Source organism: Mobula birostris, chromosome 2 (assembly GCF_030028105.1).
Source record: "Mobula birostris isolate sMobBir1 chromosome 2, sMobBir1.hap1, whole genome shotgun sequence".
NCBI lineage: Eukaryota > Metazoa > Chordata > Chondrichthyes > Myliobatiformes > Myliobatidae > Mobula > Mobula birostris.
In genome coordinates, this window is record NC_092371.1 from 133,250,683 (window position 1) to 133,267,203 (window position 16,521).

General features: G+C 39.7%; 1 protein-coding gene across 1 annotated transcript in view; it reads right to left on the reverse strand.

Moving 5' to 3' along the window:
* Positions 1–16,521, reverse strand: part of LOC140210901 (dynein axonemal heavy chain 8-like) — a 1,093,299-nt gene that overhangs the window by 67,277 nt on the left and 1,009,501 nt on the right. The window contains exons 82-85 of the mRNA XM_072280167.1: positions 15,437–15,555; positions 11,507–11,709; positions 8,776–8,849; positions 472–624 (exon numbers count right to left, since the gene is read on the reverse strand). Of these exons, the coding sequence (XP_072136268.1) occupies positions 472–624; positions 8,776–8,849; positions 11,507–11,709; positions 15,437–15,555 (549 nt within the window). The remainder of the gene's footprint in view (positions 1–471; positions 625–8,775; positions 8,850–11,506; positions 11,710–15,436; positions 15,556–16,521) is intronic.

A 16,521-nucleotide genomic window follows, 5' to 3' on the forward strand; every position in this document is an offset into this window, starting at 1 on the left:
GGGTTGGGGACCCCTGTTGTAGGCTACAAAGGGACATGGATAAGATGCAGAGTTGGGCAAAGAAATGGTAGACAGTTTAATCCAGGAAAGTGTGAAATGATGCACTTTGGAAGATAAACTTTGAAGTTGGGAATACCAGGTTAATAGAAGGATTCTTAGAATTGTATAATTTACTATAATCCCTATATTGACCAGTGAGAGCAAATGAGAATTGAGGAAAGGACACCCCTTTGACTCTGCCTTAATGCATCTCTTGGCCCTGTAAATAATCCCACAGTTATGGTTGTAACTGGAATTCCATTGGTGGTTCGTAGGTTACACAAGTATCTTGGATGCTCAGCAAATTTAAGAAACAAATTCCATATCATTCTGAACCAGAGGTTACATCTCAGAGCAATCTAAGGCAACTGCGAATCTAATTCACTTTATTTGCTCCCCAACCTGCAGCTAGTTAACAGTACAGCCACTAACCTGTAGCAGTGTGATGGGAAACTTCGGATGTGGTTCAGTGGTGATCCACACTCGGAAAGATTCATTCACATTCTCGCTTGTATTCAGAATCTCCAAGAGCTCATCCATAAACTCCAGACCTAAGTGGCAGTTTTGCAGCAAGACCCATCCACCCTGTGGTGTGTAAAACAAGAGTAAGTTTATCCAGACTAAGAAAACTTTGGGAACTACCGTATATCACTCATAACACTTCAATGACTATAAAGATTAGAAAAAAGAGAGCATGTGGTACTATGCTGAAACCTGCAGAATGTTAGAGTTTTGGATGAATTGATTGATTTGGTGAATGACGTTTTGAAAGGGTTATATTGTGTAAAGAGAAAAGCCACTTTTTTGTGAAATAACTAAAGCTAGGAATTTCCCTGAGGAGCTCCTATCAGACTGATATCTTATCCCTGGAGGTGACGGAAACAGGGTTTTCCGCAAACATCCAGGAAAGTAAGTGAGTGGAGCTGCAGCAGCTTCAAGGATTTTCCTGGACCAAGTCTCCCAAAAATTAATAACTGCTGTACATGCTGCAAACCTGAAATAAAGACAGAAATGCTTTATAAAGTACAGCGCATACAGCATCTGTGTAGGTAACAGGATCCAGACAACCAGCATTACGGGAAGAAGGTGGGTGGTGAGGAGTTTGTTTGGGCTTTGTCACAGATTTTTAAATAATTGCTTGCCACAGGCAAGGTACCAGTTGACTGGAGGGCAGCAAATATGTTACTTTCATTCAAGAAGAGCAACATAGATACGCCAGTAACTTGATAGCCAATAAGTCTATCGTCAGATTAGGAAACCTAACCAAAAATATTCTAAGGAACATAATTAATCTACTGTTATAGTAATAGTGCCATGCTGCACAGAGAAATGCCTTTTGGTGTGCCATGTCTTTGTCAACATCAAGTATCTACAGTATCTGTACTAATTTCATTTATCAGAATTTGTACTGTAGCCCATTATGCCTTGATTTGATTGGTCATCCAAGCATTCTTAAAAGTGAGAATATTTGTTATCAAGCAGTACATTCCACTTTAACCAGTTTCTGGATGATAAATTCCTTCCATAAGTCCTCTCCAAACTTGTAACTGCTCACCTTTAATTTATGCTTTTAATCTTATACCATGGAGAGCAGTTTCTCACTTTGTACCCTATCTATGCCTCCACTGATCTAAGAAAAACCCAGCCTATCCTGTCTCATAGTTGCAGTCAGTTGTACAGCACAGAAACAGGCTCTATGGCCCATCACGTCCAAGTCACCTGCCTGTCTCCACTTAATCCCGTTTGTTCTCACTAGGAACATATCCTTTGATGTATAGCCTATTTACATGTCTGTTTAAATACCTCTTAAACACCTCTTAAATCTCTCTTAAAAATGAAATGTTCCATTCTATATCCTGTGAATTTCTTTGCAATGATCTCCACTGTATTCATGTCCTTCCTACAGTACGATAAGCAGGATTGCACACAATATTCCAGCTATAGCATGTCCAATGTTTTTTAAAAGAAACAGGGATTAATCAAAATGGTTAGCATAGCTTTCTTAGGGAGAAATATGTCTGGTCAAGTTTGAAGCTTTTTATCAAAAGGAAACTGTACTGATGAGGACAATACAGCTGATATTGTCTCAATGTACTTTAGTAATGCATGTTGGCAAAATGGACCCACAAGTGCTTTTAAGAGAGGCAGGAGGTGATGGGAGAAGATAGTTTTTTTTTATACTGATAGGAAGTATAGAAATAGAGGGATCTTGGTGAATAAGTCCAAGGATCTCTGATTGTGGCAGCACAGGTAGCGTAATAGAGCTTAGACTAGCGGCCAATCTGGACATCGAAAATTTGGAGAGGAGGGGCCTTTAATCAGGTCCACTGCCTGAGGATAAAAGGCAGCAGGTAGCTAAAGCATAATAGATCTTTACCAATAGGCATATGGAATTAGTAAATACAAATTAAAGGAAGGTAGGGGCAAGCGCAGCGGCCATTGTCTGAGTGGACATAGACAGCGTGGTGATATTGAGGCTTTAGCTCTTTGAATTCTCAGAAGAGAGGCTTCACGCTGAAAGCAAAGAAAAAGTCAAATTTTTTTTCCCCATTCTCTGCTTTATATTTGCTCAGCTAGGGACAGTAGGGATGACAAGCAGGATAGTGAAATGCTCCTACGGGATGTGGGAAGGCAGGGAGACCTCCAGTGTCCCTGATGACTACAACTATGAGAGGTGCATCCAGCTGCAGCTTCTAACAAACCACATTAAGGAGTTTGGGGGTTGGAGTTACTCTGGATCATTTGGGAGGCTGAAGGGGTGAAAGATAGGACGTATAGAGAGGTAGTTACACGCAAGGTGCAGGATACAGGAAAATGGGTGACAGTCAGGAAAGGGGGTTAAGGAGCCAGTGCAGAGAATCACTGTGGCCATCCCCCTCAACAAGAATATCACGTTGGATACTGTTGGTGGGAGATGACTTGACAGAGAAGAGTCTCTGGCACTGAGTCTGCCTCTGAGTCTTAGAAGGGAAGGGCAGAGAAGAAGCATGCTGTGGTGATGGGGGATTCGTTAGTTAGGGGAACGGACAGGAGGATCTGTGGTTGAGAATGAGATTCCCAGATAGTATGTTGCCACCCGGATGTCAGGGTCCTCAGGATGATATCTTGGACTGAGTCCTCAGCATTCTTAAGTGGAAGGGTGAACAGCCAGAAGTCGTGGTCTAAGTAGATACCAATGATGTGGGTAGGGCGAGTGACAAGGTTCTGCAGAGGGAGTTGGGTGCTAATTTAAAGGGCAAGACCTCCAGGGTTGTGATCTCAGGATTGCTACCCATGCCACGTGCTACTGAGGCTACAATTAGGAAAATTATACAGTTTAGTACGTGGCTAAGGAGTTGGTGTAGGAGGGAGGGCATAAGATTTTTGGATCATTGGTTCTTTTCCAGGGAAGGTGGGACCTGTACAGAAGGGATGGTTTGCATCTGAACTGGAGGTGGACGAATATCTGAGTGGGAAGGTTTGTTAATGCTGCATAGTGGACTTTAAACAGGAGTTGCAAGGAGATGAGAACCAGAGTGTCAGAATAGTTACAGGAGAGGTTGTGAAGGTAGATGTTGCTAAGACCTCAGACAAAGTTAAGAATCAAATGGTTGAGCTAGTGCAACTAGTGTCCTAAGCTGCCTAAATTTCAACACAAGAAGCAAAGGCAGATAATAGTGTTGAAGGTGAGATAGCTGGATTACAAACGGAGGCAATGTGTAGTGAGGTGAGGCTGATGATAAGGCGAAATTGCAGTCAACAGGATGAGTTGCAACGTAAAAGGTGGACAAAATTGCAAAGGGTGAATATAGGACTGAAGGTGTATTTGAATGTGTGCAGTATACAGAATAAGGTAATGAACTTGCAGCACAGTTGCAGATTGGCAGGTATAATGTTGTAGGCATCACTGATTCATGGCTGAAAGATTATAGCTGGGAGCTTAATGTCCATGAGTACACACCGTATTGAAAGGATAAGCAGGAAGGCAGAAGGGTGCTGTTGCTCTGTTTGTTTTTAAAAAAAAAAAAAAATGAAATCATTAGCAAGTGGTGACATAGGGTCAGAAGGTGTAGAATAACTGTGGATAAAGTTATGGAACTGCAGGGGTAAAGAGCCTGTTGGGAGATGAATACAGATCCCAAGCAGTTATAAGGATGTGGTCTACAAGTTACAACGGGAGATGGAGAAAGCATGCCAAAAGGGCAATGTTACAATAGTCATGGGGTACTTTAATATGCAGGTAGATTGGGGAAAATCAGGTTGGTGTTGGATAACAGGAGGGGGTGTTTCTAGAGTTCCTACAAGATGCCTTTTTAGAGCAGCTCATGGTTGAGCCCACTTAAGGTTCAGCTCTTATGGCTTTGTTGTGCAATGAACCAGGATTGATTAGAGAGCTTAAGGTAAATGAACTCTTGGGGGCAAGTGATCATAATATGATCAAATTCACCCTGAAAATTGAGAAGGAGAAGCTAAAGTCAGATGTATCAGTATTACAGTGGAATAAAAGGAATTACAGAGGCATGAGAGAGGAGTTGGCCAGAATTGATTGGAAAAGAACATTGGCAGGTATGACAACAAAGCAGCAATGGCTAAAATTTCTGGAAACAATTCGGAAGGCACAGAATATATACATCCCAAAGAGGAAGAAGCTAAAGGAAAAATGACACAACCGTGGCTAAGCCAACATAAAAGCCAAAGAGGGCATATAATAGAGCAAAAATTAGTGGAAAGTTAGAAGATAGCAACAGAAGGCAACTAAAAAAGTCATTAAGATAAAAATAGAATATGAAAATAAACTAGCCAATAATATTAAAGAGGATATCAAAAGTTTCTTCAGATACATAAAGCATAAGGCGGGCAATAGTGGATATCAGACTGCTGGAAAGCAATGTTGGAGAGGTAGTAATGGGGTCAAGGAAATGGTGGTGAACTGAATAAGTATTTTGTATCAGTCTTCACTGTTGAAGACATGAGCAGTATGGTGGAAATTCCAGGTGTCAGGGGCAGAAAATGTCTGAAACTAGAGAAAAGGTTCTTGGGGAAACTGGAAGGTCGAAGGTAGATAAATCACCTGGATCAGATGGTGTACACCCTAGAGTTCTGAAAGAGGTGGCCGAAGAGATCATGGAGGCATTAGTAATGATCTTTCAAGAATCACTAGATTCTGGACTGGTTCTGGAAGATTAAAAATATTGCAAATGTCACTCCACTCTTCCAGAAGGGAGAGAAGCAGAAGAAAGGATACTATAGGCCAGTTAATCTGACCTAATCGGTTGAGAAGGTGCTGGAGATGATTATGAGGCACATGATAATATAGGCCATAGTCAGCATGGTTTCTTCAAGGGAAAATGTTGCCTGACAAATCTGTTGGAACTCTTTGCAGGAATAAGAAGCAGGATAGACAAAGGAGAATTGGTTTATGTTGTGTACTTGGATTTTCAGAAGGCCTTTGACAAGATGTTACATGAGGCTGCTTAACAAGCTACGAGCAGTGGCTGATTGACAGGAGGAAAAGTGTGGAAATAAAAGGAGCCTTTGCTGGCTGCTGGTGACTAGTGGTGTTCCACAGGGGTCTGAGTTGGGTCTGACTGTTTTTGTGTTATTTGTCAGTGATTTGGATAATGGAATTGATAGCTTTGAAAAGTTTGCAGAAGTTATGAAGGTGGGTGGAGGGGCAGGTAGCTTTGAGGAAGTAGAGTCTACAGAAGGACAGATAAGGAGAATGGGCAAAGAAGGGGCAGATGGAATATGGTGTCAGGGAATTGTATGGTCATGCACTTTGGTAGAAGAAATGAAAGGGTTGATTATTTTCTAAATAGAGAGAAAATACAAAAAAAACTGAGGTACAAAGGGACTTGGGAGACCTTGTGCATGATCCCTTAAAGGTTAATTTGCATGTTGAATCTGTGGTGAGGAAGGCAAATACAATGTTAGCATTCATTACAAGAGGGCTAGAATATAAAAGTAAGGATGTAATATCGAAACTTTATAAAGCACTGGTGAGGCCTCACTTGGAGTACAGTGAGCAGGTTTGGGCCCCTTATCTGAAAAAGGATGTGCTGAAACTAGAGAGGGTTCAAAGGAGATTCACAAAAATGATTCCAGGATTGAAATGCTTGTCATATGAAGAATGTTTGATGGCTCTGGACCTGTATTCACTAGAAGTCAGAAAAATGAGGAGTGACCTCATTGAAACCTATTGAATGGTGAAAGGCCTTGATAGAGTGGATGCGGAGAGGATGTTTCCTATGGTGGGAGAGTCTAAGACCAAAAGACACAGCCTCAGAATAGAGGAGTGTCCTTTTAGAACTGAGATTTGGAGGAATTTATTTAGCCAGAGTGGTGAACCTATGGAATTCTTTGCCACAGGTAGCTGTGGCCAAGTCTTTATGTATATTCAAGGTAGAGGTTGATAGATTCTTGACTGGTCAGGACATGAAGAGATATGGGGAGAAGGCAGGAGATTGGGGCTGAGAGGAGCAGACTTGATGGGCCAAACTACTTATTCTGCTCCTATATCTTATGGTCTTATAAGGCAGTAAAGAAGGCTTTAATTAACCAGGAATAGAATATATAAGCAGGTAAGTTGTGGTACAACTATATAAATATTGATTTGGACATAGCTTGAATGCTGTACACAGTTCTGGTTGCACATTTGAAGTCAAAACATGTACAGATCTTTGGACCTTGCTATGTTAGCTGATAACCTGTGTGTGCATCATGCCCATGGTAGACCCTGAACTGTATTGGATCATTTCGTGAACGTGGCAAGTATGCAAGCGATCTGATTGATCATGTAGTGAATAGATTGGGTCTCCTATGCACTGAGGGCTCCCTCTTTTCGCAGGGGCCTTCGAGTGTGCATGTTTTCGTCTCTGAGGGCCCAGCTTCTAGCTCCCAAATTAAATTGCCCAGTGTGTACAGTGGCTACCATAACTCAGTAAAAACATTTAATCCCACTTCTCCATTGTTGTTCTTGCTCTGCACATATGTAATAGACTCAAAACAAAATTCTGAAATATTTCATGACAAACAAGGGATATAATACATTTAATGACTGGGTTCTTGATGGCATATAATCCATATGAATGCTATATGTTAGAATATCAAACACCTATATGTTAAAAAAGGGCAGAAGAATGATATTGCTACATTATATTGAGGATATTTTAGATGGTATTTAAATTAAGTGTACACTTGTGAAGAAAGTGGATTGTACAGGAAGTGTGCACAATAGGGATCACACACTGTATAATCCATGCTCTCACTTGATTATTATGATTATAGCATCCAGCAATGCTAAACACTTCATTACATTCATGTTCATCTAAGGGTGCAGTTTAGTGATGGCTGGTAACACTGAAGCACTGTTGACAGTGATTAAAGCTGCTGAAAATCACCTCAAGGGTTTGAAGACTTTGCTTGAAGGAATACAGGAACAGTGCAGAGAGCAAGTATCCTGACTGTCCAACACAGCTAGGGAGATGAGCATAAAGAACTCTGCATCAAAACCCAAGAATCAATCCAACCTACATATCTCTATCAGTAAGGACCCTCCCACTTAAGATTCATGTGCCCTGCATGCATACATTTTTACCAACACTCCAAGGTTCACACTGCTGCTCAAAGCTTGCACTTGTTATCAGACACACTATCCAAGAAAATGCAATTGGTGGTTGGAGAGGTGGAGGGCTGTCATGGGAGGGAGTAGCTCATGATCATTAATTATACAGGTAGGTTAAGAAAAGTGTGCTGATAAATACTAGAACAGTGATACAGAGATCATTTTTGATAATTGTCTTCTAAAATCCTAATTGGCCCACCATCATAATATCTTTTTACATAAATGATGCAAGTATGCACCTATTGTTGTCTCTTTCTCTCTATTAATCCAGCCCTCCACCTTTCTTATTTTTCTTATTTCTGATATGATCATAAGATTCTCCATGCCTTGACTGTTTGTGACAATCTAACAGCTGACAGACCAAACTGAAACTCTACCTGGAATGTGCAGACAGGGGGGAAATACAATTCCTACAATGTACAGTTAAACCCTGGATCTTCTACATCTCAATTTGAATGCAGTGTCTGATGACCAGTGTTTCTGTTCCAATACAGCACAGACAAAAGCCATCCAGTGTTGTATTGGAAGATTTGACTTTATCATATAATCTCAATGTTGCCATGTAAGTTTAAACTGCTGCAAACAAAGGTCTAGATATTAATGTACAACTCCCCAACAAAACTGCATGTCACTCAGGATACTTTAAATAGGACAGTATGAGCAGAGGAAAAGGTGGATCATATATATCCTGTGAATGCTAAATAAGTTGTCACTAGATTGTTGTATTTGACATGGTTCTCATTAAATCAAAATTCATGTAACTGGCTACCACTGCCATACTGACTTTGTAATAGAAGCTACATTAAAAATATGCACTTGATTCACAATAGAAAATTGGAAACAATTGCAACTTATAGTATTAACAAAAATATTGACTCAGTTTTTTTTTTTTAGCCAATACCACAGAAATGGACCTGCTAACTTCTGACGTCCTACTGCATTTGGGGAGAGGCCTTCCTGTAACAAGACAATCAAAAATTACCACACTGTGTTTTGATTAATGAGAATGCTGGGATAATTTAAGGATATATAAAGTTCATGATAATCTTTGGAATCCTGAAAATGAAAATTGATGACATGGCATGAAATTTATTTTTGATTTTATACTATTCATAGATTTTTTGTTTACTGACCTTTTGCATGGACATTGCCACCAGCTTTCTGGCATGAACTTCTTGTCCCTGACCCATGGATATTGCCCGACAATCTATAGAAATAATATTATTTACTCTTCACATACTTAAGTATCAATTGCCGTTCACTATATTAAATGTTAAAGTGGTTATGGCTTAAAATGATTGCCTACCTTCACTCTGCAAGATGCATGAGATTTAAAGAATGCCAAGTAAGATGTCCAATCTCATTTCACAAGGAGATTATGGGCAGCACAGCTAGTAGAGCTATACCTTTTAGTGCCAGAGATCTGGGTTTGATCTAACCGTCAGATGATGTTTGAATGGAGTATTCACATTTTCTCTAATCGTGTGTTTCCTACTGGTGCTCCAGCTTCATCCCATTTCCCAAAGGCATGCAAATTGATGAGGTAATGAACTAGTGGAAATTGCCTTGAGCGTGTAGGTGAGTGGTAGATTTGGGGAAATTAATGAGAGTGTGGAGAAAATTACATTAGATGAAAGCAGGAATAGCATAAATGAGTGATGGATGTTTGGTGTGGACCTGGTGGGCTGAAGGCTCTGTTTCCATCTGTATCTTCTGAGAGTCTCTGATAATGACCATTCAAAGCAGGTGGAGCAAGAGTGGGCATTTCAAATCTTCCACTGTTTTCCCATTCAAATTTCAGGCTGTATAGGTGAATCAAAAAAACATGGCAGTCACAAGATGAAGAAGGATTCTGGGTTGGATAAATTGTACACTACTTATTCCAACTGAAGAAACTCTAAGGAATTTAAAAAGATGTAAGTAAGCCCGGCAGGTTCAAAATATCCATCCAAGTGGTTTAATTTACCTATCCCTTTCACTCATGCTGGAAGAGGATCTGGAAGTTTAGCTGACTCTGGTGGTGGACAACCAGCTTACCCTTTTTATAGTCTGGCTCATGTGACTTGGCCTTTCATTAATTGTTCTCAATAAAAACAAAAGATAAAGGCAGATCAAAGGAAGAAGAGTTTATATTGCTGAAAGGAAAGAGGAAAAGTACTGGACAGGCAGAAGAGTGAAGCAGAAGAGACTACTTGCCATAAACTACCAGGAAAGACCTAAAGGTACATAAGTCACCCGGACCACATGAGCTGCACCCTAGGGTTCTGAAAGAGATGGTGGTAGAGATTATGGAAGCATAGTAATGATCCTTAAAAATCATTGGACTCTGGCATGGTGCCAGAGGACTGGAAAATTGTAAATGTCACCCCATTCTTTAAGAAAGGGGGAAGGCAGCAGAAAGGAAACTGTGGACCAGTTAGCCTGACCTCAGTGGTTGGGAAGACATTGGAGTCAATTGTTAAGGACAAGGTGCCACACATGAGGCTGCGTACCAAGTTAAGAGCGCATGGTATTACAGGAAAATTACTGGCATGGTTAGAGCGTTGGGTGATTGGTAGCAGGCAGCGAATGGGAATAAAAGGATCCTTTTCTTTTGCCAGTGACTAGTGGTGTTCTGCATGGGTCTGTGTTGGGACTGCTTTTTATGCTGTATATCAATGATTTAGATGATGGAATAGATGGTTTTGTTGCCAAGTTTGCAGATAATATAAAGATCAGAGGAGGGACAAGTAGTGTTGAGGAAACAGGTAGGCTGCAGAAGGACTTAAGACAGATTAGGAGAGTAGGCAAAAAAGTAGCAAATGAAATATAACGTCAGAAAATGCATGGTTATGCACATTGGTAGATGGAATAAAGGTGCAGACTATTTTCTAAATGAGAAAATCCAAAAATCTGAGATGCAAAGGGACTTGAAAGTCCTTGTGCAGAACACCCTAAAGGTTAACTTGTAGGTAGAGTCAGTGGTGAGGAAAGCAAATGAAATGTTAGCATTAATTTCAAGAGGTCTCGAATACAAGAGCAGTGATGCGATGCTGAGACTCTTAAAGGCACTGGAGAGGCCTCACCTTGAGTATTGTGAACAGTTTTGGGCTCCTTATCTATGAAAAGATATGCTGGCATGAGAGAGGGTTCAGAGCAAGTTCACAAGGATGATTCCAGGAATGAAAGGGTTATCATATGAGTAACGTTTGATAGCTCTGGTCTGTACTTGCTGGAATTTAGAAGGATGGGGGGGGGTGGGATTTCATTGAAACCTTTTGAATGTTGAAAGGCCTAGACATGGTAGATGTAGAAGGGATGTTTCCCATGGTGGAAAGTCTAGGACAAGAGCGCACAGTCTCAGGATAGAGGGACGTCCATTTAAAACAGACGCGGAGAAATTTATTTAGCCACAGTGTGGTGAATTTGTGGAATTTATTACCACAGAAGCTGGAAGCCAGGCTGTTGAGTACATTTAAGGCAGAGCTTGATAGATTCTTGATTGGACATGGCATCAAAGGTTATGGGGAGAAGGCTGGGGAGTGAGGCTGAGGAGGGATGGAAAAAGGATTAGCCATGATTGAATAGTGGAGCAGACTTGATGGGCCAAATGGCCTAATTCTGCTCCTATGTCTTGTGGTCTAACTCTGTAAAACAGGTGCACACACAGTGGTTTACTGACATTGTCAACAGGAAATGATTAAAGGAGTTTACTTAACCCCAAACAAGATCACACTGGCACAGCTTTGACAGTTGTTATATTAAAAACATTTAAAGGGGGCTTATTAGTGGCAACCTGGAAAAAAGTTTAAAATATTGAAAACAATCAGATGAGCATATGAAATACTGCCATCCCAAGCAGATGTATTTAGACAATATCCATACCAATTTCAAGTTTCTTGGCCAATCCTTCAATTTGATTGCTGGGATCTGATCCCATGGACAAGAAACAGATGAGAGGAGTTAGTATGTCACTTTCTTCCCACGTTGTCTCCAGGTTTAGAATCACCGGCTCAGCATATTTTGATCCCATTGCATCAGAAATGTAGTGTCGAGCTTGTGATAAAATTCTATCAGGACACCATGACCTGAGAAATAGAGAACAAATGCTGCTGTGTTACTGTTCAGGAGCAGTAGAAGTTCAACAGAACCATTAGGTATATTTTACAGCAAAAGGAATATTGCAGAACAAATCTGTGGGAAAATTGCAAGGAGATCCAAGACGATAGAAAAGTGAGGGCATGTCATAATTCCAGCATGTCAAGATTGTAATAATGCATAGGGCAATGGTGTGGGGAAACAGGAGGAACTTTCATGAGTAGTGTTATGTACCTGAATCTAGGGATTAAGTATTGGTGAAAAATTACTTGGGGAATAACAATCATAGATTTTGGAATATATATGGGAAAGAATGAGGGGCAGTTTGGTTACACTGTGGAATAGATGGACCATCTTGTACAAGTCCAAAGGTCCTCAATGGTGGCAGATAAAGTGGTTGATAAGGGATGGTGGCCTTTATTAGTCCAGGTAGTGAATACAAAAGCAGGGAAATTATGCTCAAACTTTATAGAACATTACTCAAACCTCAGCTGGAGTATTGTGAGCAGTTCTGGTCTTCACACTATAGCAAAGGATGCAAAGCAGATTCACCAGGACGTTGACTGGGATGGAGCATTTTAATAATAAGAGACTAGAGAAAATGGGGCAGGTTTCCCTGGAACAGACTGGGTTAAGAGAGGACACAATGGACACACATAAAATGATGTGGGCTATAGATAAGGCACACAGCAGGAATCTTTTCCCTTTATCAGTGGCAATTAAAACTGGAAAACGTATTTAGGATGAGGAGAAAGAGATTTACAGGAGACTGGAGCAAGACCTTTTTTTTTTTAACCCAGAGTGGTGAATATCTAAAAGTCACTGCCTTAGAAGGAGGTGGAAGTGGACTTGCTGACAGCATTTAAGAAGTGTTTAGAGAACACTTGAATGCCTGTGTGCAGGCAATAGGGCAAGTACCACAAGATGGGACTAATATGGAAAGATGCCCAATGACTGAGATTAATATGCTAGGCTGAATGGCTACTTCCAAGCTCTATGTCAGACTTTCTCAACCTTTTTTCCCTGGAGAAGCCCTTGAAATAATCTTCAGGTCTCAGGGAACCCTTGTGTAAAAATTATTGCATCTACAGCTCACAGTATGTTGGTGTGATCAGTAAGTTGTGGATATAATAATCCAAAAATAATTGTCAATGCTCTTTTGAGTAGAGAATGAATTTTTAGCCAACCTTTATAGACATGATTAAGTTTAATCATCCGTGGTTAAGCTTAGCTTACCTTACTTGAAATTAATCTTTCATAATTTTTAAACTCATGAGGCAAACATAATAAATTTCTGTTAAATAACTAGCCAATATGGGATTTATTTTGTCTAAAGGTAGGCTTGGTAGATTTACATAGAAACATAGAATTTAATTTAATTTAAATCAACGTTGTAAATTGATTTTAATTGATGCTATTTACAACATGAGAATTTATTGACAATGTTGAATAGTAAAGTTACTAAAAACTATAAGCCAAGCAACACATTTGCCAAAACAGCTCCTCCAAGACGGGCCTTTTTATCCAGATATGAAGACAAAACGTTAAATATATCTTGACCTTTGTTTGGGCAGCTCTTTGCAATAGAAAATGTTTTCTTGTATTTCATCATTTACAAATCTTACAAATGCTACATGACATTTACTGGTGAAATCTGATAACTCAACAACTTGGACAGAGAAGCTGTTGTTTTTCAGTTTATCACAAAAAACCTCTTCAGCATCATGTAACATGTCATCATATGTTGACTTATCATACTGTTTGAGAGTGAAACCCTTTTCAATTTCTCATACTACATTTTACCCACTATAATTTTCATGCTGGCATTATTAGGTTCTCACCAGCTGTGTGACTTATTACTCAGAAAAGAAGTCCTGCTACTACCAATAACTTATCTTTTTTTACTGACTAACTTCATTAATGAAAGCTTCACTCTGTTTTGATATTCCAATAGTTGTTTAAAACAATCAGCTCCTTTACATGTTATATGGCTGTGATTTGTAGTTAAATGTCTTTTTAATTTTCCTGGAGCCATTTGTAAGTTGTTTGCCACGAACCAGGCATGTTGGAATAGAGCAAGTCTATATAAAATCTGTTGATAAGTTGCTTTCATTGTAAAGATGGACTTTCTTTTTGTGGCCATTGTGGCACTAGTGCAGTGAAATGACGTGAAAAATCGTACTATGACATGACTGTAAAGCACGGGTTAATAAAATATGAAACAATGGCATAATAAACCAAAAAATTCCAATTCATTTCTAACTAACACAATTAACCTATAATGTTTACAACAACAGCAAAGTGGCAGGCAAGCAGTGGAATCGTGGCACACAAAAATTCCTTTAGAATTAAAATTTCCCTCCAACTTTCTACGACACCGGTAAAGTTTGTTTGCTCCCATAAATCAGTTGGCAGCGTGCAAGGGGAAGTTGGGGAGGTAATTTGGGAGGGAGAGGCTGATGTCACAGCCCAAGTTGGGCAAGTCTATTCAATACTCAGAAAACACACATCCTCCCCTCCATGCAATACAGAGCTCACCAATTATCAACAGCCTCCCCTATCTTATGTCAAAAACAGAATAAACATGGTCCTACTGCGCTGAGAGACCTCTAATGAGATTGCTAACAGGGCTGATCAGTCACTGCCCACCACTGTGAGCACTAGTATTGCGCGTTGTGTAGTTCAAAAAACGTTTATTATTTTTTAATCATGTTCTCTCATGGAAACCCTAGCGACCTCTTGTGGAACCCTGGTTGAGAAACCCTGCTCTATATCTCTAAGTTTTATTATTAGGTTAGGAAGATCCTAATAAATGTAGCATCTTTGAGGATAGTTACTTGGGATATAAACTAGAAGAAGTGTATCCTTCAAGATCTTTTGATCTATTTTATATAATGGATTAAACATCTCATAGATTTTATGTTTTTAATACATTAATAATTGCTCTTTGCAGAAAAGTGGGGTGCTCAAAATCAAATCAAGTTTAATTGTCGTTTAAACCATATATGGATACAGCTGAATGAGACAGCGTATTTCTGGGGCCAAAGTGCAAAAATGTACACATGCAATCAAAATTAACAAGAAAGAAAAAAAATTTGGTTCTACAGATATTGAGCTTCAATGTTATGATTCAGTGATGGTGAAAGAAAGCCAATGTATTTCCAATTTAAGAATGTGTACTGTAATTTAGAGAATTTGTAGAGGCAATAATTAGATTTAGTTTGTGAATAATGTATACAGAAAATTAAGGTTTAATGTAATTAGGATGGTTAAAGTACATAGTGTGGTAGATAGAAATTATTTCCTCCCATGGTAAGTCTCTTTAATAGGCTGTCCATGAGCAATCAAGAGATACAGTATTGAACACAGCAACAGGCCCTTTGGCCCATTATATTATGCCAAACTAACTAAACTAAGGTATTTCTTCATTTAAAGTGATACTGGCAATCTTCTCCTAAAAAGCTACTGATGTAACATGAATTTCAAATTTCAAAACCAAGATTGGGAGATTTTTGTTAGCATCGGTTATACAAGGAAAGGAACCAAAGAATGTGCTTGAAATTATTGTAGGTTACCCACAGAATAATTGAATAGCAGAGCTGGGCTGAGGTCTGAAGAGTCAGATCTATTTCTATATTCCTACGTTACCATATCCTTACCATAAATTGTATATAGGAAGCAAAGTATTAACTGTACTGCAGTTAGTGTTAATCTCACCTGATCAGCAACAGCTTGCCAAATGACTCCAAAGAGTCGCTGTACCCATTAGGAATTATTGCCAGCTCTGGAGTTTCTGCATCAAACCAGACTTTCCAAGCCTTCTCATGCTTAGTTACCTATAACAATATTCTAAACTGTAAAATCAACTGAAAACATAATATGAAGATAGAATACATCTTATCACCAATAAAATATAACTATTTTGAAACTCATTTTAAATTTAAATTTGCAGATAATTTCCTAGATTAACCACAAAGGAAGTTCAGGTACAGAAGGAAGTCATTTAGTGCATTACAGCAACATACAAAAAATGATGGCCATCAGTCTTCCTCCACTTCTCTGACAGTGTTTTCTAGGGCCTAATTTGAACTTCCAGAGTTTAGAATATGGATAATGTGTTTCAGGAGGCAGTCACACCCATTAGATTAACTACTTTAAAATTCAGTCTGTGGCCAGGGACAAGAGAGTTTAACTGAGAGTGAGGCAGGTAGGGGGATTAAAAAGGTAGTGCTGCAGGAGCTTCAGCCTTTGACCTTGCCCAACAGGTCAGAGATTGCTGCTTCCTGTGAGGATGCGAGTTGTTGGGGGGGGGGGGGCGCCTTAGGAAGAATGAGCAACTTAACTATAGCATCATAGTTCATGGAGCCATTTAAGAGTGGTGGGTGGGATGAGAGAAGAAACAGTTTTAATTGTGGATAGTATATTCAGTGGAGTAGACATAATTTTCTGTTGCAAGGATAGAGAGTCAAGAAGGCTGCGTTGTCTGTCTGGTGGAGTTTAAAGCCATAAGGCAGAGGAGCAGAATTAGACAATAGATGCAGGAATAGGCCATTCAGCCCTTTCAGCCAGCACCACCATTCACTGTGATCATGGCTGAGCATCGACAATCAGTACCCTTTTCCTGCCTTCTCCCCATATTCCTTCGCTCTGCTATCTTTAAGAGCTCTATCTAACGCTTTCTTGAAAGAATCCAGAGAACTGGCCTCCACTGCCTTCTGAGGCCATTAGACCATTCAGCCCACCCAGTCCGCTCTACCATTTAAAAAAATTTCTTTTGTAAATTTTTTTTTATTGAAGTTCAT